General features: G+C 34.3%; 2 protein-coding genes across 5 annotated transcripts; both read right to left on the reverse strand.

Annotated features, from left to right (window-relative positions):
• Positions 1 to 6428: 6428 nt before the first annotated feature.
• LOC128219392 (uncharacterized) lies at positions 6429 to 12541 on the reverse strand. The gene is made up of 5 exons (XM_052927202.1): positions 12504 to 12541; positions 10203 to 11111; positions 9049 to 9147; positions 7884 to 8704; positions 6429 to 6533 (listed from the first exon to the last, which is right to left on the reverse strand). The coding sequence occupies exons 2-5, from the start codon at positions 11098 to 11100 to the stop codon at positions 6429 to 6431; spliced, it is 1923 nt and encodes a 640-aa protein (XP_052783162.1). The 5' UTR covers positions 11101 to 11111; positions 12504 to 12541.
• A 6359-nt stretch (positions 12542 to 18900) lies between these two features.
• On the reverse strand, positions 18901 to 23826 carry LOC128219639 (E3 ubiquitin-protein ligase TRIM71-like). Of its 4 annotated transcripts, none has more exons than XM_052927534.1 (4): positions 23793 to 23826; positions 21898 to 22809; positions 20706 to 20783; positions 18901 to 20372 (listed from the first exon to the last, which is right to left on the reverse strand). In XM_052927534.1, exons 2-3 carry the CDS (start codon positions 22796 to 22798, stop codon positions 20737 to 20739), a joined length of 948 nt encoding a protein of 315 aa, XP_052783494.1. In that variant the 5' UTR covers positions 22799 to 22809; positions 23793 to 23826; the 3' UTR covers positions 18901 to 20372; positions 20706 to 20736. The 4 variants fall into 4 exon arrangements, with proteins under 4 accessions (XP_052783494.1, XP_052783495.1, XP_052783491.1 ...); XM_052927535.1 differs by having other exon boundaries at positions 18901 to 20382; XM_052927531.1 differs by having other exon boundaries at positions 20706 to 20786.
• Between the last annotated feature and the right edge of the window lie 1573 nt (positions 23827 to 25399).

Below are 25399 nucleotides of genomic sequence, written 5' to 3' on the forward strand. Positions count from 1 at the left end.
GAGGTTAAAATCTGTGACATCACCAGCCTCCTGACATCGGAGTCTTGAAGTGTGATGTCAAAAGATACTGAAACCCAAAATACTGTAAATTTTTATTAACTATTATTATATTATGTTTATATAGAAATTTCAGCAAATCATTTATCTTATAATAATTAAACCCTTGGTACGTGTATTTTGTAGAGTTATATACAAAACAGAAATATAAAAAGAAAAGAAATATAATTTTTTTGCATTATTTTGGATGGACAACCTTTAACATGTTAACTAGTATCAGATATGTACCAATTTCTATTTAAAGCCAGGTTCTTATATTATTGATATAAAAATGATAAAAGATTTTTTTCAAATGCCAATACAATCATGAGCAGGAGCAAAACAATCATTGAAATTAAACTTTTTTATGAAGAAGCCCTGATTCGTATACTTAAGCTTTGAATCAAATTTCAAACAAGCCCTGCTATAAAAAATCAGAATTTGGGTAAGACCCGAGGCATTTTACCAGTGCAGGGCTTACTGGCTTGTGTTAATTTCGACCATTTGTCAAAAAGAATGGATTTTCTTAACAAAAGAATGCTTTATCACAGCTTATTGATGGGCTGTATTTACACATTTGGGGGTTGGGCTCAGGTCCTTCAGTTAGTCAAAAAAGACATCAAATGCAATTTTTTGGTAATAAAAATATTTCAATTTTTTTACATATATTGAAATGCCAATAAATGTGCTGTATACAATTGTTCTTTTCAACTGAATTGCAGTTGCTATTGGATTTAGCTTGACTTTTTCAAGTTTTTGACGATATCTCTAACTTGCATATGATGCCGACTATTTTGCCCTTTTAACATTTGACTTAGAAATTCTGGATTTTGCATGTAATCTTATTTTACGTTGATCCAGGCATGTTTTGCCAAAGCCTGCCAAATAATTGACACAAGATTGGAGTCACACAGGGGGGTTTAACCTTTCAACGTGTGTCCCCCCCCCAGAACTGAATAATTTTGGTCAGCAATGATGGCAAACGGCCAGGTTCACCCCCTAGGAAATGTCCATAATATCTAGTCCGAAATGGTACATTTTGGGCAATTTATTTCTTTTTAATCCTATATAAAAATATGCCACCTGAATGACTTTCAACAAGTCTTTTGACCATTTTTATTACTTAAGCGTACAGTGAGAAGACAAGAAATGTCAAAACAATAAAAAAAAAGTATGCCTGATTGCTAATTAGTGTACCAGTACCATTGAAATAGGCAGTAAACAAGGAAGTTATGGGGTTAGGTGTGGGGTGTGCCCCCCATATTGATATTGCAAGTGCTGAAATCCTTAATGCTTATGTACCAGTCATTTGTAACCACAGCCCCGTAGGTCCTGGTAATAGCAGGGAGTTTGACTTTCGTTCCAGCCTACCCCGGGTAAAATCCCGGCCCTGCCGGGACGACCAGTTGGTAAAATCCCCGCTAATGTCCCCGCACCCCAGGGACCCTAGGTAAGGTCCATTCCCCACAAATTTTTGCGAACATAAAACCACCCCATCTACGCGGTACTGCGGGGCCACCTGGAAGGTAAAACCACGCCCCATTTCCCCAGTATACCCCCGGACCTGGGGGGGCGTGGTTACAACTGACTGGTGCATTATAGCAATGAAAAAAAGTCGATCATGCTGCCTCTGACAGCTCTTGATTGTTTTCGAAATTATTTTGGATTTTGAATAGGAACTTTCACTAACATTTTGGCGAATAAGTACATCCGTTCTCCAAGGAAATGGGGTATGTGCACCCGCCCGAAAGTGTGTCGAAAGATAGCCCTACTGACTGTTAATAAATAAACTATCAGTGTTTTTTCAAAACAGGTAAAATGTTATAGATAAAACACACACCTATCGTGATGTTTCGTTTCCACGCCCTCCATTTTCCCACTCCATTTAAAGCTTTGAATGCTATCCTTTTCTTTCAATGAATGCCTAAATAAACCATTGACGTCAATATCATTCCTACATTTTCCATTTACCGTCGCTTTCTGATCGATTTTGGCAATCTCTGTCTGTCTCTTATCTTATCTGTTTATCTTTTCATTTTCATCTGTCCATCTTTGTTTTGATTTGCTGACCTCATTGATTATTCATAACTGTCACGTGCTTGTGCTCCGTTTACTTTCGTAGGCTTTCGGAACTGCTCGGAATAACTCCGAGTAGGCCATAGCGGATTGTTTGGTAACCACCAAAAAATAAATATGGTCTGAAAATCGTGTTAATATCAGGCCATCGGAGTGGAATCTAGAGACGAAATTTCGCACAACGCTAAAATAAGGATGCCTTTTCACGACAGTTGTGTTATTTTTGTGTTTTTTAACCAAAATTCTCGCTGAACGTACAACTTTAATGCCACAACCACCATTTTGGAAGCTGTTAAGTAATATCGGCAAATAATCTATGAATTAAGAAAAAAATCAAGTGTTATCAAATCGATGTCATATAGAAGCTTTAAAGCGCTATATTATTATATACTTCCCAGTGGTTGTAGAGATTAAGCAGTGAAATAAAGCTGATATTTCACTGTTTCGAACAGTGAAAATACCACTTTTATAGTTTTCATTGTTTTGAAAGCTGTACCGCTCTGGTTCCAATTAAACGTCTGCGCGGACAAGGCTGTGGCACAATTGCAACAACGTCATATTCGAAATGGCGTTACGTGCGCATGTAAAGTGGAGCGTTTTCTAAAAATGTTTAAAAATCCAATTTAAGGCATATAATAAAATAAATCAACATTTGTTCCTCTGTAAGATAGAAATATATTTGACCTCGTGAACAACAAAAACGATTTTTTCACTCGTTGCTACATTACTCGTGAAGTGCTCACTCGGTGAAATATATATTGATCTTACACTGAAATTTTCTTCTATGTATTGCTCAGTTGAAAGCTACATATCCAAAACTAGTTCAGGAAACAAACCCCTTTTAAACAATACAATTGTTGTGTGGGATCATAATCATCATCATCATCATCGTTGACCTCACCATCATCATCATCGTCGTCGTCATCATCATCATCATCATCATCATCATCATCATCATCATCATCATCATCATCATCATCATCATCATCATCATCATCATCATCATCATCATCATCATCATCATCTTCAACAACAACAACAACAACAGTATTTGCATAATATTTTACCCATTGTTGCTGTTTTGTTTTAATTTGCAAATGAATTGTATTACAATGAATATAATCACTCAAAGTCATTGTTGTTTTATTGTACTAAGGTTACAGTGACCTTTCTTTCAAAAGAATAGTACAGTTAAATATGTAAACAGTTTTATGATTATGTACAACATACTTACTGAACATCTCAAGATTTGTAACTTTCATAAATCTCTCTTAGACTTCCAATTCACGACATCGGTGGCCTTTGATAAAACATATTTTAAATATTGTAGCACTGTAGCACACTACTTTTATAGATACTTTCTTACACACACTTAAGAGAAAGTATGTACTTTACTTTATTTTATTACTATATATCAAACAGCTACTTGCTTATACTCATTATAACAGACTGCTGTTGTTTTTAGCAAAAATCCATTATATTTTTGAAAGCATTTGTACGCTTTTCGGCAAATTTCAGCATTTGAGCCGCATTTTTTAAATAAATTTTACTCACAGAGATCTTGTTTGAACTTGTGATGAATATTGTGTTTTCTGTAACGCTTTAATTGTTCAAAATGAGAGACAAACTTGAAATATTATATATTCAAATGCTCGTGCTTATGTTATACACTATTTGATACTAGAACGATACGATATGGGACAAATGACCATAATACATCTTAAAAAATGGCAATAATACATCTTAATTGACATCAAAAGCTATATCAATAATAAACAAGAGTGCCAACTATTGCAAAAAAGGTCTGTCGTCTTTTTGGGCCCCCAAGTTCGGTGATAAGTGTGTTACGTAGGTTAAAATCCTACGCACACTTCCGTATCCCGAATCAACGACGCTTTCAACATCACGGGTTGTTTAACGGTGATCCCACTCGTTGACGTTCTTCACCGACGTTATCAACTTCATGCCTCTCGTCTTATTCCGTCCTATTACATTATCGTCTACTTTTGAATATCGCCCTTATTTAAAATGTTGATACCAGTTGATTTAAAATGAATAGCACACTAGTTGCTTCATTTTCGCCTCGGCCATCATTTTCGTAGTCTGTTTGGGTGTTTTCCAAAATCCTTAACAACATATACATCGAGCGCATTCAATGTCGGATGACGCCATCTTGTATCCAATACTGTGCTGGTAGTCAAGTCAGAAAATAACGACTTCGTTTAAAGATAAACAGTCAATTGTTTTGGCGTCATATGTGACGCAATTGAGCCGATTTCTGAGACAAACATGGAAGAAAGGTTGTGAAACATACACAAACAGTTTGTAAAGGTAAATTTTAGACGGTGCGTCGACCGTGCGTTGCTTGCATTTAAAACCCGTAATTAAAGAGCTCATTTCCATATTGTCTTTGCAGAACACTATAAATAGGATAATCATGATTATATAAACTACATGAATTTCCTGTAGCCGTCCTGTGTGCTATGTGTTCTCGAAGTCGTCCAAAATGCTAGAAGCCGCTCTAAGTGCTTAAAGCCGTCCTTAGTAATAGAAGCCGTCTTGACTGCTAGAAACCATCATGTGTGCTAAAAGCCGTTATGTATGCTAGAAGCCGCACTGTGTGCTCTGTGTGCTGTAAGGCGTCCTGTGTGCTTGAAGCCATCCTGTGTGCTACAAGCCGTTCTGTGTGCTCTGTGTACTAGAAGCCGTCATGTGTGCTAGAAGCCGTCGTATGTGCTAAAAGCCGTACTTTATGCTCTGTGTGCTGTAAGCCGTCCTTTGTGCAAGAAGCTTTCCTGTGTGCTAGAATCCGTCATATGAACTAGAATCCGTCCTTTGTGATAGAAGCCGTCCTGTGGGCTAGAAGCTGTACTGAGTAGTATGTGTGATAAAAGCCGACCTGTTGTGCTGAAGCCGTCTTGTGTGCTGTAAGGCGTCCTGTGTGCTTGAAGCCATCCTGTGTGCTACAAGCCGTTTTGTGTGCTCTGTGTACTAGAAACCGTCATGAGATGCTAGAAGTCATCTTGTGTATTGGAAGTGGTTAAGTCCGAGCACCATGCTTAAGCTTACGTTCAAAATATTACCAGTAGCTATACATGTATTAACAAATACATTTTTAACAAAATGGCGTGCATTTTTAGTACATTACATATGCAACGGATTATGATCTCTTAAGTTGAACGGCAAAAATCAGGTCATATTGATTCATTAACAGTTTGGCTTTAATTAATGATATTTAGACATTAGTAAAGCTCTTATGTCGTGAAAATGCACACGCTTTACATTTTAATTAAACTCTAAATAAAAAGTACCTTAATCAATTGAATTTTGAAACGCATATGTTTGTAATGCATGTGGTATTAAGACGAAAATAAAAACCCCATATTTAATTTTGACGTTTAAACATTTTATAAATGATTGAAGAGGCTTGGTATTACCGGTACTTTGATCATCAGAAATTTTAACATTTCACGCCTTACACAAAATATATGGTTGAAAGGATAATTATCACTTCCAAGGGATATACTGTTTTGTGTAAACGTTTGCTTTATTTTTTTACTAAGATATGTATAAATATGCTTGATATATTTATTGAATTCAGTATCTTTTTATTATTACCTAAATAATTTGATGTTGTTTAATGCTATTCAATAGTTCATATTGATCTTGGTAATTTTAGGCAGATAAGCAAAAAAAACGTTCAATTACAACAGAAGTAAAATTTGGTGGATAAAAAGCGAGGCTTAAATTATGTCTAGATTTTTAAAATAAAATACAAAGAGCAGTACTTTGAATACATTGGATAAATAGTATTTATTCTCACAAGAATGATACCCATCTACTTTCAGGAGTCGGTGGGAACCTACAGAAAGTGCATGGACCATGTTGACCAGAACGCTGGAGGCATGACTAAGGAGAAAAGGGTGATTTACATAGATTTCATGGGCGTATACAGGATTTGATGTAAGCGGGGGGGGGGGGCAACTTGGGGGATGAATTTGAACATGCACCCAGCCAATATTTATGTTACAACTGTTAGTAGTGGATAGGCGGGGGCCGGGGGGGGGGCGATGGAGGAACCAACAAAAATATTGAGCTACTTTAAGTCTGAAATGGTCCGTTTTATTATGTTTATCTCCAAAACAGACTTAAACAAATTGGCGAGGTCTCAATCCGCTTGTCACTTGTATACGTGTGCGAATTTATCGTTTTCTTTGTTGCTGTTACTGCCGTCGATGTCGCCATTGTCCATACCCCACGCCGCTTAACCATGGTTACTTTCGTTTTCCCTATTGTACGGAACGTGTAAAGGGAGATTACTGCATATGCGATGGAGCAGTGTGGTCATCTTCGCCATCACCGAATAACACAAACATGAACTCGTCGGAGTCGTCGTATCTATCATTGGCTTCATCAACATTCTGACCACGTTGCACAAGTCGTAAGAGATTACGTGAATATATGATATTTGCCACGTTTATGTATACCACAAATTACTGAAAGATTGCCTCACTCATTTTTGACAAATAGTCACTCACAGATTTCTTGTTCACGACATTGATGATGGCTTTTGATTAAATATTTTAAATAAGGTAACATCATACATCTGTTGATAGGTTTTACACACATCTTGTTTGTGTATGTTGTATACCTTAGAGGCAGTCATACATATTCAGCAAAAAAAAGGTTTCTCTTTTCTTTTAAGCTATTAATTTCAGTATACTATTCGGGACTTCATTTGTAAATTCAAAGTCATCATAGCAACTTTCGAAGACTTACAAAGGTCATTACATTTCACAAACGACATTTAAAAATGTAAGTGATATTTTATTCTCAATATATCAAACCATGTCGGTTATAAAACTTAATGATCGAGACAACAAATGCTTATACAAACATGCATGCAAATAAGAATAAAGATTTATTAAAATAAATCCAGAAAACGGTTACCCTCCTTGATTAAATCGGACTTTTGTACTAATTGTATGTCGGAATGTGTTTTGTTTACCTTTTTGAAATCGAATTACTTTACGAACTTTAAAACAAACTCAAGTCGAACAGGAACCGATATATATTCAATTAAACATATTGCTTAGCCTCAAATAATTGTATCTTTTAATATTTGTAAACAACTAAGCTTTTTGGAACTTGTGATGATTTTTTTCATTGCTACAAGACATTTATTCACTCGAAAATGTTTTATCAATGTCTTCCAATGTACAACAGGAACGAAATTTGATAGCAAATACATCGAAATGGCTTTAAACTCAATTTTGAGTTATAAAACTGATACTTGTCATTTCAGATAGGTAATTGCAGCTCAACAGAAAACTGTACATTGCATATCAAGTAACATTTGTGGAAGTAATTTTACGCTGTATGTTTTGTTATATTTAAAAATATTTGGATTTGTACGCACTTTGAAAGCAAACAAAGCTTAACATATACATGTTATGACAAAGAAAGCGTGCTCTTCCCTAACAAAAATAGATATGGAAAAAATATATTGGTAAACAATTGAAAGTCAAGAAAGGGTGACAATAACAATAGTTTCATTGGCAAAATATATTTCTACGTAGTTGATTGAAACATTCAAAATAAATAAAGTGTACCGGAGAGTGCTCAATACGATCGAAATAAGTCATTAATTTATTTTTACATCAAAATCATTCACCTTCAATTCTCATTTTTCTCATTTGATTGTCGAAGAATTAGTGAGCGTTAAGTGGATGTGTCCAACCGTTTTTCTCCATTTGATAGTATTATTGTACTGTATGGTACACCTTTACTGAATTGTTCGCTTGTTCCGTGACAAAAAGTGTGCTCTGTTGTGGACAGTAGTAGGCAAACAGTGGATTTGTTATCCCCTCCTTCCTCCCCGTCAGTTCTGTCATCTGACCAGTGGACAAGTGAAGGCTCATAATGGTGCTACTTCCACAACTACAGATTAACAGTTGATTCCCGACTGCCGTGATACTTCTTGGCTTCTTCAATGCAGGGTCGTGGAACGTCTTGATGATGTTCAGGTTCATGTCGAGCTTTGTGATTGTGTTCCTGCGCATGTCTGATACGTAAATGAAAGCAGTCGAACCTTCACACACCACTGTTAAGAAGAGAAGACATTTGAACAGTTCCTTTCCATTACTATCCCTTTCTATTTGTCTTACAACAAACCCATTCATATTCAGTACCGCTACTTTTCCATGGAAAAAGGATACTATCAACCTATCTGCATGGTGAGCAATACCTCGGCATTCACCATCCACTTCGATACGGTCACCAAGAGCGAGTTGTCCACTAGTTTCCAGGAACTGAATACCTTTGTGGATCGTAGTAACAGCCACCTTGTCCTCGGGAAGATGACAAATGTCCCACGGGTTACCAGGTACACTGATCTCGGAGACCAGGCTGTTGGTGTGCATGTCCACCAACTTAACTTTGTTGTTGTGATAGTCAGTCATCAGAAGTCTGGACCCGGCAAGGTGAAGCATGCTTGGCAGAAAATAAATCCTTTTGTCAGTTTGAGATTTGACTGGGATGTCCACAGCTGGTGTAAACCGTAATATTGACAGGTCTACAGAGTCCTGACTCACTGTAATGAATTGTTTACAGTAGATGATTAAATATGTGTTACAATAACATAATATAGGGCAACATATCAAAGTATAAATTTCAAAGTAAGGATATTGCATTATGGTTTTTTAATCGCAATGTCATATTAATAAACATCATGTCATTTTCCATATGTCATTTCAATGGAGTTTTTCTTTTAATTTATGTTCATTGCTGTTTGAAAATTACATCAACACAGCGCTAATCATTACAGCAATTTGAAGTCAAATTATCTGATAACAACAAATATACATAGCACATAAAAGGAAAATGTAGGTTAAATAAGGATATTCATTTACTCAGATGTTTTATGACTGTCAGTACCTGTAGGTTCACGCGTTGCTATGGTTTCCCTTCGAGATATGGTTTCCAATTTGCCATCGCCTTGAACTGTAAGTCCTATTATGCCATTGCCGCTCGCTGCTGTGATTAAAAGTCATAACTGTTATAAACTTTTTGTATAAGGGGCGGTGTTTGCAGTTTGTAGGAAGCCTACTTCTTGTTTTCCATAAATAATGTGTAAAAGTGCGTCAAAAATGCATTGACTAATTAATGACATGTTTAAGATATCCGATGTACAAATAAACTTTCACTAAGAATTAAAACTAAAGTTATATTTTTATGCCTGCTGACAACATGAAACTTTGATACAGTTTGAATGGGCATTGCTAGTTGAATACTTATATACAAAATAAATCACCGTAAATATATTTTAGATGGAAGTTTTGTAATTGTGTTCAGTATCGTAATTGAAATCCGGCTTGGTTGACCTATTTGGCAATCTTTTAAGGTAAAGGAACTTGTTTATAATAATTGCTTCAGTTAAAAAAATACATATAGTCTTTCTCCTATCACAAGGCCCTTTCACTTTAAATAAAAATAATCACTGGTCATTGAAAACTCAAACTTTAGTAAATACTTTATCAATTTATGCACTTGTAGTTTCTCAAAATAAGGGCTTTTTTACATCTCTTAATGAACGTTATTGTTTCGGATGTAATGATTGGGTAATAAAATGTGAAAACTATTTCTTATTTATTTATCGATATTATTTGCAACTTAGAGATTCCAGTATTAAACGTTATTGCAATATGTTTATAGGTTAAGTGACAAACTGTATTCATTAGATAGGAACGAGATTATTAATATTATGACTATTATGAAAAAAAACTTTTGAATAACGTAATTGAATTGTTAAACGTACAGCGTATGTTTGCTATTTTTGCTTACTGCCTTTGTTTACAGACTTTTAATAATCCGATTATATACCATTAGTGATTGTTTAAGGACATGACATTTATTTGATATAAATCAATCCACAATTATTTGATATGTTACGACACGTGCAACGAATGAATATATATAGAATTAAATGTATTTCGACGACGTTCTATTGACAAATTTAATACAATGTCTCTTATGTCCTGCTTCATGAAAGGTGTTTTCAATATTGTTATTAAATAAATAGTTATATATACCTGATGTGGTTATGTTTTGAGCCATACTGTTTTCTAATGTCCCAATGCCAGTGTAAGATGCAATAAGACGCTCTGTGGCTGGATCTTTTCTGAATTCGTAGTGGTGAATTACGTTTTCCTTGTTAATGTCAGCGAGGTCATTCTGCAGACCCTCCAACAGTTTCTTGGCTCTTTTGGTCTCAATGAACAAATCTATCATATTTTTTTCTTTCGCTACAAGTGTGACTTTTATTTCATCTAGCTTGGACTTAAGTTTTGTATATTTCGGTTTCAGAGACCCTAGAAGTTCTTCATCCATGTGTTTCGTCTTCTCTATAAACTTCAACAGTGCTTGTTCTCGTTCTTCAAAATACTTGTTAACTTCCTCACGGTATCTTCTCAGCTTTTCAACTTCATTTTCACCAAGCTTTGCTACAACGTCAACATTTTTCTCCACAACAGACGCGCATAAATCTATGTCTTCAAATAACCTGGCAATTGTTTTAATGACATCTCCATGCTCTTGGACATCTTTAAAGGCATTGGATATATCTGATATGACATCAGCCTGACATGATCGATGATTCTGTACTGAACAGTGTCCACAAATCAGGGTCTGATGGGTGCTGCAAAAGTATTTGATAGACTCTTTCGGATGGATATCACAAGGTACTGTGCATTCATATTCAACTTCATGATCACCGATAGATGTGGGAAAATATGATTTGTCAAAAAGGAAATGAGATCTAGTCATTTTCTGTTTTCTATGGACTCTTGAGCAGTTAGAGCAGAAGAACTCTTTGCAGACTGGACAGTAGAACTCAGCAGGGAGGAATTCATCATCTTCCTCACAGGGCTGGCAGTAGGATGTTTCCTCTGCAGATTGTCTTGCTTGCAGTTTCTTCCCTGGAACCTCCATATTCAAGATATCTGATGAGAACAAATTTCTTTTTATATAATATTGTATTTATTTCCTGTAAAAGATTTAAAACAAACGGATAAAATTATGAAACCTTGCATAAATGGCGTAAATTTGGTACAATTTGTATTTGTTCGCATTTTAGAAATTTCATTAAGAATAGCACGTAATTTAACTCATTCCAAATCGCGAAAAAGATACATGTGGATTGAAAGCCGTTATATCCAATTGTATTAAGCAGTAGTGATTCCTCTTAAAATCGTTCAAGTTTCAATATAAGAGAGAAAAAGTAATGTTTTACGCCAGAAATGTACCACTTCGGAATAGAAATTGTTAAAAAAATCCCTGCCATTACGTTCAGCCAAATAAATTTCGGTTTTGAGTGAGGGGCGCAAGTCAACAGGTTACGCCTCTACATTACGCCCCCTCTAACGTCAAATGATTCGCCCCTGTTAAGTATGATATGCCTACAGAGAACCGTTTTTGATGAATTAATATAAGGATTCGTATAGGAGTGTGCAACCAGAAACTCGGTTACAACTAAAATATCGCACAACCTTTCCAAAAATTTATAATATTACATTTTCTAATCACAAGCTGTTTATGGTAGATTAACAAGATATGTATCATATCGGAAAGTGTTTTCTACATTTTTAATCTATAAATTATGTCATATATAGAACCGGTAAGAAAAAGTAAAATGCTTTACCGTGGTATGACTATCGTTGGAATAAATTACAACGCTATTCACTTGTAAGCACGCTAGTTATCGAATATTGTTCTTGACAACATGGAACAAAACAGCCACTTATGTTTTCTTTCAATTATGCGGATCGTAACTACTATATTTATTATATATTGAAATGATTTATCATTCAAGAAAATAATTTTGATTTTTAATATAAGATAAATATAGCAATTATATGTAATATCAATCAATATTAAAGTTCAAGATGTATATTGGGTTTAAACTGCAGTGAATGAATTCAAAATCGAAAGTACATCAACTAATTTTCAGAAAATCTATATAGTGACATAGATAATGACCTACTTTTCCACACTGAAATGTAAAAGATAAAACCCGAACATACTTGAGATACAATTTTGATAGTTCAATATTGCAGTTATATATAAAAACAATCAATATTTTAGTAAAAAAAGGATATTTAGTTTTAAATTGAATAAATTCAAGATCGAAATTACATCAAATCATTTTCAGAACAGTATATATAGCGACATAGATAATGACCTACTATAAGTAGAAACAATATATAAAATTGAGAACTAGAAAGTATGGTTCAGTTCACCTTTAAACACGAATGTGTACAAGATATAATACGACCATACTTTAGAACACTGTGAATAGAAATAAAATGAACGCTTGGTTAAAAATGAATCCTTACCTTTCCTCCAAGTTAAAGGGTAAAGAGGAAGTAAACGATCAATATCACACAGTGAGATAAACATTATCAGAAATTATCGCAGGTAGTTAAGGTTATACTCAACTGATATAGACATGATTTATTACTGTACTGATATAACCTGTGCAAATTACACTGATTTGGAAGTACCTACTCATTGTTACATGCCTTACTTCTTTAAATGAACACATGGCAATGAATCAAAGCATGGTTATAACTTCTCAGACCAGTGGCTACTTTCCAAATTTATAGGTTTGGAACATAATTGGTTCTGAATTAAAAAAAACTGGATCTGCTTGATCAACTGTTTTGTTTACGTAAACATCGCATTGTTTGTACTCCTACATCGGATTGGTTTGCTTTATCTAATACATAGTGGCTACGTTCAACCAAACTCATTTTTCTTATTAGAAACGTTACTTTTTTCTAAATGTGTTAAATGTTTAGTACACGTGTGGAACTTTCTTACAATATATGGTGATGCGGGTCATGGAGCAGTGTTATTTTGCGTGTAAAATGGTCAATAGAATATATCGAATATATAGAAAATTGATATAGTTGTCAGCGACCTAAAACGAAAGAAGAAAACGTTTCTATACAAACGTTTTATTATTGTTTGGTTGATAGCATTTCAGTCAAATAAAGAAAAATACAATGGAAACCCAAATCTAATTATCTGGAAAAAGAACATTGGACTCCAAATAAAAATGTGCACACAGTTTTACATCAAATGTTTGATCAAATAAATGCACACTTTTAAAATCATTATCATTATATGAAATGTCAATGGATGATACGTTGTTTAAATGCCTAATTTAATTGTTAACATAACTTTGTTGTCTGTGTATCATACTGTTAAAAAAAGAACAATATGATTTAAAGAGAATTTTGTATGTACCTATCTTATTATGCAGATTTTTAAATTCTAAATACCATTCTAACTATGTATACGATAAAACGTACTTTTAGAATTCTTTAAAAATCTAAAATGGTTTCCTAAATGAGCAACAGACTCTTATTTGGGATAAACAAGTTGATCACCTGGAAAAGATAAACAAAAGCCAATTTACTTAAATTCAAATACACACAGTCTGTATGATACATGCCAAGTACTTAATATTCAGACGTTAATTCTTCTGGTTATTTTTTTTCAACACCAGTAGTCAGGTCGTCAATTTTTACAAAATATTTTTAAAGGTTCAGAGTATGGAGTATCTTGTTTTTGCATAAGGGCACGTGAAATAACATGAGCAAAAACTTCACGATTAAGTTCAGCATACTTCTTCCAAATGATATATGGATGACATACCAGCAAAGAGTTTGTGTGGTAAAAATACGATTAATCGCATGTTTGGGTATTAGAAAGAAATTTTAATAAACGGCTTTGTTGGTGTATTTATTTATGAATAAAACCGCAAATATGACATTTATAACAGTGTCCCTTGTTCATATGGTGGCATAAAGTTCGTAGTTAATTTGCGTAGTTCCTCCTAAGAATAAGTTCTAATTCAAGATCATCAGAAGGCAGTGAAAAGTTATAAAACCGCAATCATAGAATTTTAGCCAAAGAAAACCTCGCTGTAAACTGTTTGCTTTAAACACTCATATCAAAGTCCATCAAACATAGTTTAATCTTAGTTTATCTAACAGCGATTGGGTGCTTTGTTATGCTAGGTCGCTCTCGTTTGCACGATCTTGCGCCTGCGCTGTGTGTGAGAAAGAAGCATCCACTACATTATACGTGCACTCAAAGGCGCATGCCCTAAAGTCAGAATAAAACACAGAAAAAGCGATTTATCTAACCACTGCGCCAACCGGAATCTAGTACTAACAAGACAATGGTTGATTGAAGTGACTACAGTGTCTTTCTCGACCGTGTCACTCTCTACATATCTACCGACGACCGAATTCCTCATATATGGAAAGTTTCGGGTTTAAATATATGTATTGTTATCCATCATACATTATCAAATTAACTTTTTCAGAGGAGATTTGCATAATTTAGGTCATCTCAACCGCTCATCGATGATCTAGAGGAGATCGGATTTTATTATACACTTTATGTAACCCTAATTATGAGATTTTTATAGATCGGTTTTATAAACAATCACTTTACACAAATATCTTCACATCAAAACAAAATAACCCTTAAAAGACGTGATACTGAAGGAAATTATTAACGTATACAGTGAACCAAAAATTGTTATACTGACTTAAGATTATTTTTTTCATGACTTGATTTCTCCAATGAAATAAATGTCAAATTTAGATCAAGTATGTTCGTGCCAGACTATCGCAGTTCTATGATGTTTATAATAAGGCAGGTCAGTGCTATATATCCATAAATAAAACATTATACCCGGCCATGGGGCCAGTTTCATTTTAACTCTTTATTTTAATATACATCAACACTCTGAGAAAATGAAAAACAATATGTTACTATCAGTGTTGTTCCTACAGATTTAACATTTTTAAACTACAGACGTCTATTAAAGATATGTCAATGAAATTTGATAAATAATAAAACAATGAAAATATTAAAAAGACAGCGAAAACATGGTACAATACCATATATCGAATATGAATGGCTCATTTTTTGTTTTTTGAATATTTGATAACAAACCAACGCAATGGATTCAACCAATTAAAACATATCCAAATATACTGATAATCATTATTTCAGATAGGTTATTGCAGTAAAAATTAATATACAATGTACATAAAGCAGCTGAACGTATTCTTTCTGTCAGAAAGCTATACTTCCAATGAAAGTAAAAAAAAAATAATTTGGATTTGGACGCTATTTGAATGCAAAAGCAGATCCATCGTCAAATTATATTGATTGCGTGTTCTTAATTAAAAAACCTATAACGATCCGGTATTCAATACAAATACATTCATTTAAATGACGTAAAATTCGCATTATTATAAGATGATGTTTCGAGCCAATTCACTCGATTTGTTAGCATCAATTCATTATATTGTACACCTTTACTGCACAGTTTGATTGTTCAGTGACAAGAAGCTTGCTCAGTTGCAGACAGTAGTAGACACATATTGGATTTCGTATACCCTCCTTCTTCCCCAACAGTTGTGTCAAATGACCAGTGGACAAATCAAGTATCATAATGGTGTTACTTTGCAAACCACAGATTAAAAGTTGAGCCCCGAGTGCCGTGATACATTCTGGGCTTTTCAATGCAGGGTCCTGGAACGTTTTCATGATGTTCAGGTTCATGTCAAGTTTTGTGATTGTGTTCTTTCTATAGTCTGATACGTAGATGAAAGCAGTCGAATTTTCACACACCACTGTTAAGAAGAAAGGCATTTCAAACACGGTTTGTCCACTGCCTTTCCTACCTCTGCCTCTTATAACATGCCCGTTCATATTCAGTACCTCTACCTTTCCATCGTAGTAGGACACAATTAACCAATCGTCATGGTAAGCAATACCTCGACAGTCGCCATCCACTAAAAAACGGTCACCAAGAACGATTTGTCCTCGAGTCTCCAGGAACTGAATACCTTTACTGGCCAAAGTCACAGCCACCCTGTCTCCAGGTAGAAGACATAGGTCCCACGGATTTCCTGGTACACTGATCTGGGAAACCTGGCTTTTGGTCTCCATGTCCAACTCATTGACCACTTTGTTGCGAAAGTCAGCCAGCAACAGTCTCGATTCGGCCAGGTGAAGCATGCTTGATAGGTAGAAGTCTTTGTTGTCAGATGACGACGTCGTTGTGATGTCCACAGCTGATGTAAATTGTAGTCTGGTTAAGTCTACAGTGCCTGACTTACTGTAATGAATTGTTTATAGTTAAGCACATACATGTATGTTTGATACCATTTTTATATAGGACAACGTATCAAAGTTTGAATTTTTACGTATGCAAAAAGCATTATGGTTTATAATCAAAATGTTTTGAAAGCTGTATCGCTCTGGTTCCAATCAAACGTCAGCGCGGACGGGACTGGGGCACATTTTCAACAACGCCATATCGGAAAAAACGTTACCTGCGTATGTAAATTGGAGCGTTTTTTTTTAAAAAGTGTAAATAATTCCATTTTAAGGCATATAATAAAATGAAATAAAATTAATAATTGTTTCTGTGTAAGATAACAATATAATTGACTTCGTGAACACCAAAAGTGAATATTTCACTCTTGGCTACACCACTCGTGAAATACAAATTTTGGTGCTCACTCGGTGAAATATATGATGATCTTACACTGAAACAAATAATTATCCTCTTTATATTGCTCAGTTGAAAGGTATATAATAATTGTCGAAGACTTATTCAGGAAACCAACCCCTGTTTAAACGATACAGTTATTGTGTGGGATCATCATTATCATCATCATCATCGTCGTTGTTGACGTCATCATCATCATCATCATCATCACCATCATCATTATCATCAACAACAACAACAACAACAACAACAACAATAACAACAACTACAACAACAACAGCAACAACAACTACATTATTTACATATTTTTTTACCCATTGTTGCTGTTTTGTTTTATTTTGCAAATGACTTGTACCAAAATGAATATAATCACTCAAATTCAGTGTTGTTTTATTTGCGAAGGTTACATTCACCTTTTTTTCAAAATAATAAAACAGTAATATATGTAAGTAGTTTTATGATTATGTACAACACTTCTTACTGAACATCTTAATATTTGTCACTTTCATAAATGGACTCTCACCGATTTAAAAATCACAACATCGGAAAACATCTTTCAAATTTAGTAGCATCACACATGAATTATACACAATTTTTAGAGAAGGCATGTACTTCACTTTCTTTTAAATACATTTCAATCAGCTACTTTCATATACTTCTTATAACATAATGCTGTTTTTTTTTTTGCATGAACACATTCAATTAAACTATTTTACTCAAAGAGCCCTTGTTTGAACTTGTGATGATTATTGTGTTTATTGTAACAAGTATTTGATCGATGTATGAACCTCCAAAACGTGATTGGGTACCTTTTCTCATGTCTTTCTTTAAGTTTTTCAATATTGAACGCTTTAAATGTGCAAAGTGACAAACACAACGTTTCTGGCGGCAAGCAGTTACAGTATTATATGTTGCGCTATTCTACCTGAAATGAACCCTGCGAAGACCCGTTACAATGTAATATCTTGCGTAATTCTACATGAAATTACACAGATTTACATGGTACTATTTAAACTATACACGTTTTCATACCAGTTAGACTGCTTATGAAATAAAATCACATCTCAACCGAAATAAAAAGCTATTGCCATAATAAACCAGAGCGCCAACCAACGCAAAAGAAGGAGTTCCATACGGGCATTTTATCTTCGCCCGTGGGCAAGATTAATAATTTCTCCCACCTCAGATAAGTAAATCCAATAATTTAACCATGCTAGAAATTCTTATCTTGCCAACACCCTACGATCGGGTCGGAATGAACCTATTTTACACTCTCGGCTATGGGAGATACTTATAATCTGTCATGTGTCTCCGTTCCGGATAGAAAAATCCGACCCGAGGGCACCTGCGTTGCCAGGTAACGAGGCTTGCCGAGTTACCGGCAACGCAGCGTGCCCGAGGGTCGGATTTTTCTATCCGGAATGGACACACATGATAGATATTTTTTCTAGCGTACCTTAAATCACAATGTTTTGTGAAGAAAATACATAAAAAGCGCATTTTTGTTCATTTCACCAAAAAGCGCGTGCGAAGATGTTTACTGACGTCATGACGCGTAGTAATTTGTATTCACTGCATACGTCAATAAGTTCCTACGATATCACGTCTTTAAAGGGTTATTTTGTTTTGTTTCGAAGATACATTTTTGTCAAGTTAATGTTTATAGAACTTATGTATTGAAATCGCATAATTATGGTTACATAAAGTGTAAACTATAATAAAAATAAATAAAAAGTATTACGTCACAGCGCGTGACTCATCTGGCATTAAGGGGTGCCAGATGGAATTGTCCAGCACGGCTGAATTCACCGGAAATGCCTATCCGGTGTGCTAGAAAAGAATTTTTAGCATGGTTAAATTATTGGATCTACTTATCTGTGGTGGGAGAAAAAGGCTTCTAAAGATCTTTATTTTGCGACATATATGTGTGCGTTGATATGTAGCCAGTTTTTAGAGAAAATAGCCGAGGAAATGAAAATTAAACTTATCGCCATTTTATACTGACTTGAGAATATTTATGTCACGATACAGAATTCACAATGCAGCAGACACTATATTTAGAACAAGATACAAGAACAACAATATTATGCTGTTTATTTTAAGGCAGATCAAATTCATATATCCATAAATGAAACACAATACCAAGCCCATTTCATTTAAACTTTTTATTTTAATATACATTAACACTCTAAGAAAGAAAATCAATGTGTTTAAGAAATTAAAAGTTACGACCATCATCAAACAGAGAAGTTAATCAGATTTGATAATAATGAAGAAGTGACAAGGAAAATAACATACATTGAATGTGAATGGTTTAATTTTGGATATTTGACAACAAATCAACGCATTGGCTTCCAACCCAATTAAGAATAATAAAAAAAATATTGATAACTATTTTTCAGATAATAACATCTAAAAGAAATAAACTTACATTGCACAACAATTACCATTTCTTTCTTGCAGAATATTGATGCTATATTCTCAATGATATTTCAAAAGTTATTTGGATTAGCATGCACTTTGAATGCAAATTAAGCAAAATCATCAAATTATAATAGTATGCATGTTATTTATAAAGAAAAAAAGTCAAATCGCGCGTCAAGGAAATGTTGTTGATGAATAAATACATTTACGCACAATTGAATGCAATATTCCGTGTAATCATATTGTACGCATACCTCCAATGCGTTTCCGGAAAGTGTTAAACACAAATAACATCATTAAACCGTTTCCTGAAGTGGTCCACGTAACATTCTTATAAGAATGCAACAACTGAATAGCGATAGGTTAGGTGAACGTTATGTTGATGTTTCGAACTATTTCACCCCATTGACTGGCATTATTCGATTTTATTGTACACCTTTAAATAATTGTTGAAGCCTTCCGTGACAAGAAGTTTGCTCTGTTGAGGAGAGTAGTAGGCAAACATTGGCTTTCGTATCCTCTCCTTCTTCCCCATCAGTTGTGTCATCTGACCAGTGGACAAGTCAAGAATCATAACGATGTTACTTTCTAACCCACATATTAACAGTTGGTCCCCGAGAGCCGTGATACTTGTTGGGTTTTTCAATGCAGGGTTCTGGAAGGTCTTGATGATGTTCAGGTTCATGTCAAGTTTTGTGATTGTGTCCCTACTTCTGTCTGATACGTAGATGAAAGCAGTCGGGCCTTCTCCCACCACTGTTAAGTAGTCAGGACATAAACAGTTCCTTTCTATCGCCACCCCTTTTTGTTTGTCTTAAAACATACCCATTCATATTCAGTACCGCTACCTTTCCAAAGAGGTCGGACACTATCAACCTTTCTTCATGGTAAGCAATACCTCGACAGTTACCATCCAATTTAATATGGTCACCAATAGCGAGTTGTTCCCGAGTGTCAATGAACTGAATACCCTTATTAGCCATAGTAACGGCAACCCTGTCTCCAGGAAGATGACATATGTCCCACGGATAACCTGGTACCTCGATCTGGCACACTAGGCTGTTGGTCTGCATGTCCACTAACTTAACTGTGCAGTTGTTCCAGTCAGCTAGCAAAAGTCTGGACTCGGCAAGGTGGAGCATGCTTGACAGGTAGCAGTCCCTATTATCAGTTGGAGACTTCATTGGGATGTCCATAGCTGGTGATAACTGTAATCTAGTCAGTTCAGTGACCACTGTAATGAACTGTTTATAGTAAATTTAATATCTGTGTTAGGGTGACATATCAAAGTATGAATTTCAACGTTTGCATGTAGCATTATTGTTTTATTTCATTATGCTATATTAATAAAGATCATATCATTAATTTTCCATATTTCGTTACAATATTGAAACTATTTCAACGTAGTCTTGTTTAAATTAATGCCCATTACTCGTTAAAAAATCACAGCGCCAAATATTATAGCAATTTGAAGGAAACATATCTCACAAGACAATTTATACATTGCTCATTATACGCCAAAAAACAATAATTTACAATTATTCAGATGGTTTATGACTGTCAGTACCTGTAGTTTTGGAATTTGCCATGGTTTCTCTTTAGCCACATCCCTGAACTGTTAGTCCTATTGGTCCATGGTCGCTCACTGCTATGATAAAAAATTTAACTGTCATAAATTTTTGGTATGAGGAGCTTTGTTTTGCAGTTTGTAGGGAAATATACTTCTTGTTTTCCATAATCAATGTTTAAAAGTTCGGCAAAAATGCATTGATAAATTAATAAAGTTGTTAAGATATCCTATGTACAAATATGCTTTCATCAAATCACTGGTACTAAAGTTATATATGCCTCTTGAACCCATGTAAACTGGTATAGTTTGAACGGTCATAGCTAAGTGATAACTTATATGTAAAATAAATCATCGAATTTTAAAGTTTTTGCAGATAGTAATTGTGTACATTCAATTGCAATCCGCCTTGGATTAACCTATTAAGCAATCTTTCAAGATATAAATAACTTGTTCGTAATAACTGTTTCAGTTATAAATTTACATATTCTTTATCCCCTCATTAAGCCCTTTTAATGGATGCCAACATATTATGGGTTCACTGGTCATTGAAAAATCACATAATTGTACAGTGGCTATCTTGAAGGCTTTGGTTATGCATATGCCAATGATAATTAAATGCATGATAGGTTAATGCACTTGTAGTTTCTTTAACTAAGGGCATTCGTACATCTATCTCGTTATGAACGTTTTTGTTTCTGTTGTAATGATAGGGTTATAGAACGTGGAAACCTTTTAAAAATGTAGTTATCGATATTATTATTCCTGTATGTAACATAATTGCAATCTGTCTCCAAGCTCAATAAACTACTGTATTCATCAGGTATGACCGAGATAATGAATGTTATGAATATTATGGGAGCAAATTTTGAGTCACGTTATCTAATTATAAAACAAGCTGCGCTAATGTGAAGTTATGTTAATTTTTCTAACTGCCTTTGTTAACAAATTTATAACAATCAATCTTATTACTTATCTATAGTGTATAGTATTAGGACATGCTTTTTATTCTATATACAGCACTAAACCATTTTCTGATATGTTTCGACACGTGCAATGAATGAAATATATTAATTAAATGTATTTAGACGATACACTATTGGACTAGTCCTAATAAACTGTGTGCAATGTTCTGTGACAGCAAAGGTGTTTACAATAGTGTAATTAAATGTAAATACGTATGCATATATACCTGATACGATCTCGTGCGCTTCAGTCATAATATTTTCTAATGTCCCAAGACCATTTCCAGATGATATAAGTCGCTCTGTGGCTGGATCCTTTCTGAATTCGTAGTGGTGAATTACATCTCCCTTGTTAATGTCAGCAAGGTCATTCTGCAGACCCTCTAATAGCTTTTTGGCTCTTTTGGTCTCTATAAACAACTGTATCATGTTGTTTCCTTGCGCTTCAAGTGTCACATTTATTTCTTCTACCTTGGAATTAAGGTTTTTCAATTTCGGTTTTAGCGACCCCAGCAATTTTTCATCCAGGTTTTTTGTCTTCTCTATAAACTTTAACAATGCTTGTTCTCTTTCTTCAAAATACTTGATAACTTTCTTTCGATATTTTCTCAGCTTGTCAACTTCATTTTCGCATAACCTTGCTACAACGTCAACCCTTTTCTCCACACCAGACACGCGTAAATTAATTTCTTTAAATAAGCTGGCAATTGTTTTTATGACATCCCCATACTCTTGGTCATCTTTAAAGTCCTTGGAAATCTCTGATATGACATCAGCATGACATGATCGATGGTACTTTACTGAACAGTGTCCACAAATCAGGGTCTGATGGGTTCTGCAAAAGTATTTGATAGTCTCTTTCGGATGGACATCACAAGACACTGTGCATTCATATTCAGTTTCATGGTCACCGAGGGATGTAGGTTTATTCGATTGGTCAAGAAGGAAATGAGATCTTGTCATTTTCTGTTTCCTATGGACTCTTGCGCAGTTAGAGCAGAAGAACTCCTTGCAGACGGTACAATAAACCTCAGCAGGGAGGAATTCGTCATCTAGTTCACAAGGCTGGCAGTAGGTTGTGTCCTCAGCATTTGGCCCTGCCTGCAGTTTCTTCCCTGGAACCTCCATTGTCCGGGATTCTAATTAGATCAAACGTCTGATTTTATAATATATTGTATTTATTTCTTAACATTCAACTCCTGATTTTATTATTATAAACCAGATGAAATGATGAAACTTTGCATTAAAGGCGTAAATCTTGTTATATTTTTTGTTCGGATTTTACAAATCGCACAAATTAAGAAAAGCACGCTTTTTTGACTCATTCAATATCATAAAAATATACGTGGGGATTTAAAGCCTTATATAGTATTGTATATTGTACGGTATGCCTACAGTGTACAGTTTTGGGTGAATTCATATACATATACCTATAAGAATGTGCACCAGAAACTCGGTAACAACTAAGGTACCGCATGACCTTCCCCAAAATTGAAAGCATTACATTTCAAATCACATGTATGCTGTTGACTATAAATTAGCAAGATTTGCATCATATCGGAAAATGTTTTTATCTGTATATTTACTCAATCATCGGCACCCCAGCGTATCATAATATATACGCTGAGGTGCCGAGGATGATTAACTCAAATGTAGGAACTGTATGAATAAGACAGATACTTTACCGTGGTATGACTATCGTTGGAATGTATTTCAAAGCTATTCAATTATGATACGCACGTTAGTTATAGAATATTGATTTTAACTACACTGAACTAAAGTGCCTCTTGTAATTTCTTTCAATAACTCGGATTGAAACTACGATATTTATTATATATTGAAATGATTTATCATATAAGAAAACAATTTAGATATTTTAGTCCAAAATAGCAATTTTATGTTAGTTCAATCAATATTTTAGTTCAAGATACATGTTGGGTTTAAATTGCATTGAATATTCAAAATCGAAAGTACATCAAATTATTTTCAGAAAAGTCTATTTTGTTACTTAGATAATGACCTACTTTTAAACACTGATATGTACAAGATACAACCCGAAAATATACTCGAACAATATGAATAAAAATAAAATAGAACTTTTTGAATAAAAATGAGTTCTTACCTTTCCTCCAAGTTTAGAGTAAAGAGGAAGTGACCAATCAATATCACGCAGGGAGATAAACACTATCTCAGGTAGGTAAGGTTATTCTTAACTGATATAGACTATATATATATATATATATATATTTATATATATATATATATATATATATATATATATATATATATATATATCAATGTACGACGGATATTACTTGTGTAAAAAGGGCAAATTGCACCGAATCGTATGTGCTTTGTCATTGGCACATGCCTTATTTCATGAAATGAACACATGACAATGAATAAACGCATGGTTTTAACTTCTCAGACCAGTGGCTTCATTCAATATTTATAGGTTTTTAATCTGAATGATTCTTAATTAAAAGAACAACATGATTTACTCGATCTACTGTTTTGTTTACATTCGTATTGTTTGTACTCCTGAAGAGGATTTGGTCGCTTGATCGAAAACATAGTGACTACGTTCAATATTTGTTTTCTTATAAAAATGTAACTTTTTTTCTGTCTTAGTTAAATAGGTAGTTCACATAGGAACATTCTCCCAAAATATTGTGACGCGGGTCGTGAAACAGTGTTATTTTGCATGTAAATTGATCACTAGAATATATAGAAAATATATATAGTTGCCATGCGACCTAAAACGAAAGAAGCACGCATTTCCATACACACGTTTTATTATTTTTTTACAGGTCACCATATGGATGGAATTTTAGACAAATTATTCAAAAATGCAATGCAAACCAGGATCTATTTATTAGCCGGGAAAAGTTCAAAGGACTCCAATCAAAATGTAAACACAATTGTTCATCAAAACTATGTTGGAATAAAAGCACGATTTTGAAAATCGAAAAATCGTCTTGCTATGTTAATGTTTGGATAACCATTATGTGTTATGTCAAGGGATTATGTATTGTACACATGCCTAATTTAATTCTAAAAATACTAAATACTTTGTTGTCTCTGTGTCATACTGAAAAAAGAACAATATGATGTTAACAAAAATTTGTCTTATTATGCAGATTCAAAGAACATTAAATACCCTTCTACCTATGTAAATAGTTGAATTTCATTTTTGCATTCTTAAAAAACCTAAATTATTTGCTTACATGAGCATCAGACTTATGTTTGGGATAAACAAGTTGGCCACTGAAAAAATAAACGAAAGCCAATTGTTCAAATAGCATCGTTAAAAATGGAGTTAGACCCAGTTCGGTTATTAAGTTGCGGTTTACTTATATATCGTACATATCCTTCGCAATTTTTTCTTTGTTTAGCGCTACGTTTAACTTCAAACCCTACCACATGCTTTCAAAATTTGCGATTAAAAACTTGATTACAAAAATGTAGCTGTTTGGGCTGAGCTGAGATTAAAAAACTAATCAAATATGTTTTATTTCTTCCCCTAAAATGATCGTTCTCCCCTTAACTTTTATTATTTTCAGAATTTGGTCAAACAACTGTTTGCCATGTCCTTCAAACACACAGTCTGGATGATGTTTTCCGAGTACTTAATATGGAGACGTTAAATCGTCCTGTCACCTTTTTCTTCAACACAAACACCCAGGTCGTCAACTTTTACAAGATATGTTATAAGGTCATAGTATTATT

Source organism: Mya arenaria, chromosome 15, assembly GCF_026914265.1.
Source record: "Mya arenaria isolate MELC-2E11 chromosome 15, ASM2691426v1".
Taxonomy (NCBI): domain Eukaryota; kingdom Metazoa; phylum Mollusca; class Bivalvia; order Myida; family Myidae; genus Mya; species Mya arenaria.

What these genes read in the sequence shown, in the direction of transcription:
- LOC128219392 (XM_052927202.1), bottom strand. Translation starts at nt 11,100, where the DNA reads ATGGAGGTTCCAGGGAAGAAACTGCAAGCAAGACAATCTGCAGAGGAA. An exon ending in TCAAAACATAACCACATCAG is followed by an intron (nt 9,148 to 10,202) that starts GTATATATAACT and finishes TTTTAATCACAG; the next exon opens with CAGCGAGCGGCAATGGCATA. An exon ending in CAGTAAAGGTGTACCATACA is followed by an intron (nt 6,534 to 7,883) that starts GTACAATAATAC and finishes CAACGTGGTCAG; the next exon opens with AATGTTGATGAAGCCAATGA.
- LOC128219639 (XM_052927531.1), bottom strand. Translation starts at nt 22,798, where the DNA reads ATGGAGGTTCCAGGGAAGAAACTGCAGGCAGGGCCAAATGCTGAGGAC. An exon ending in AGCGCACGAGATCGTATCAG is followed by an intron (nt 20,787 to 21,897) that starts GTATATATGCAT and finishes TTTTTATCATAG; the next exon opens with CAGTGAGCGACCATGGACCA.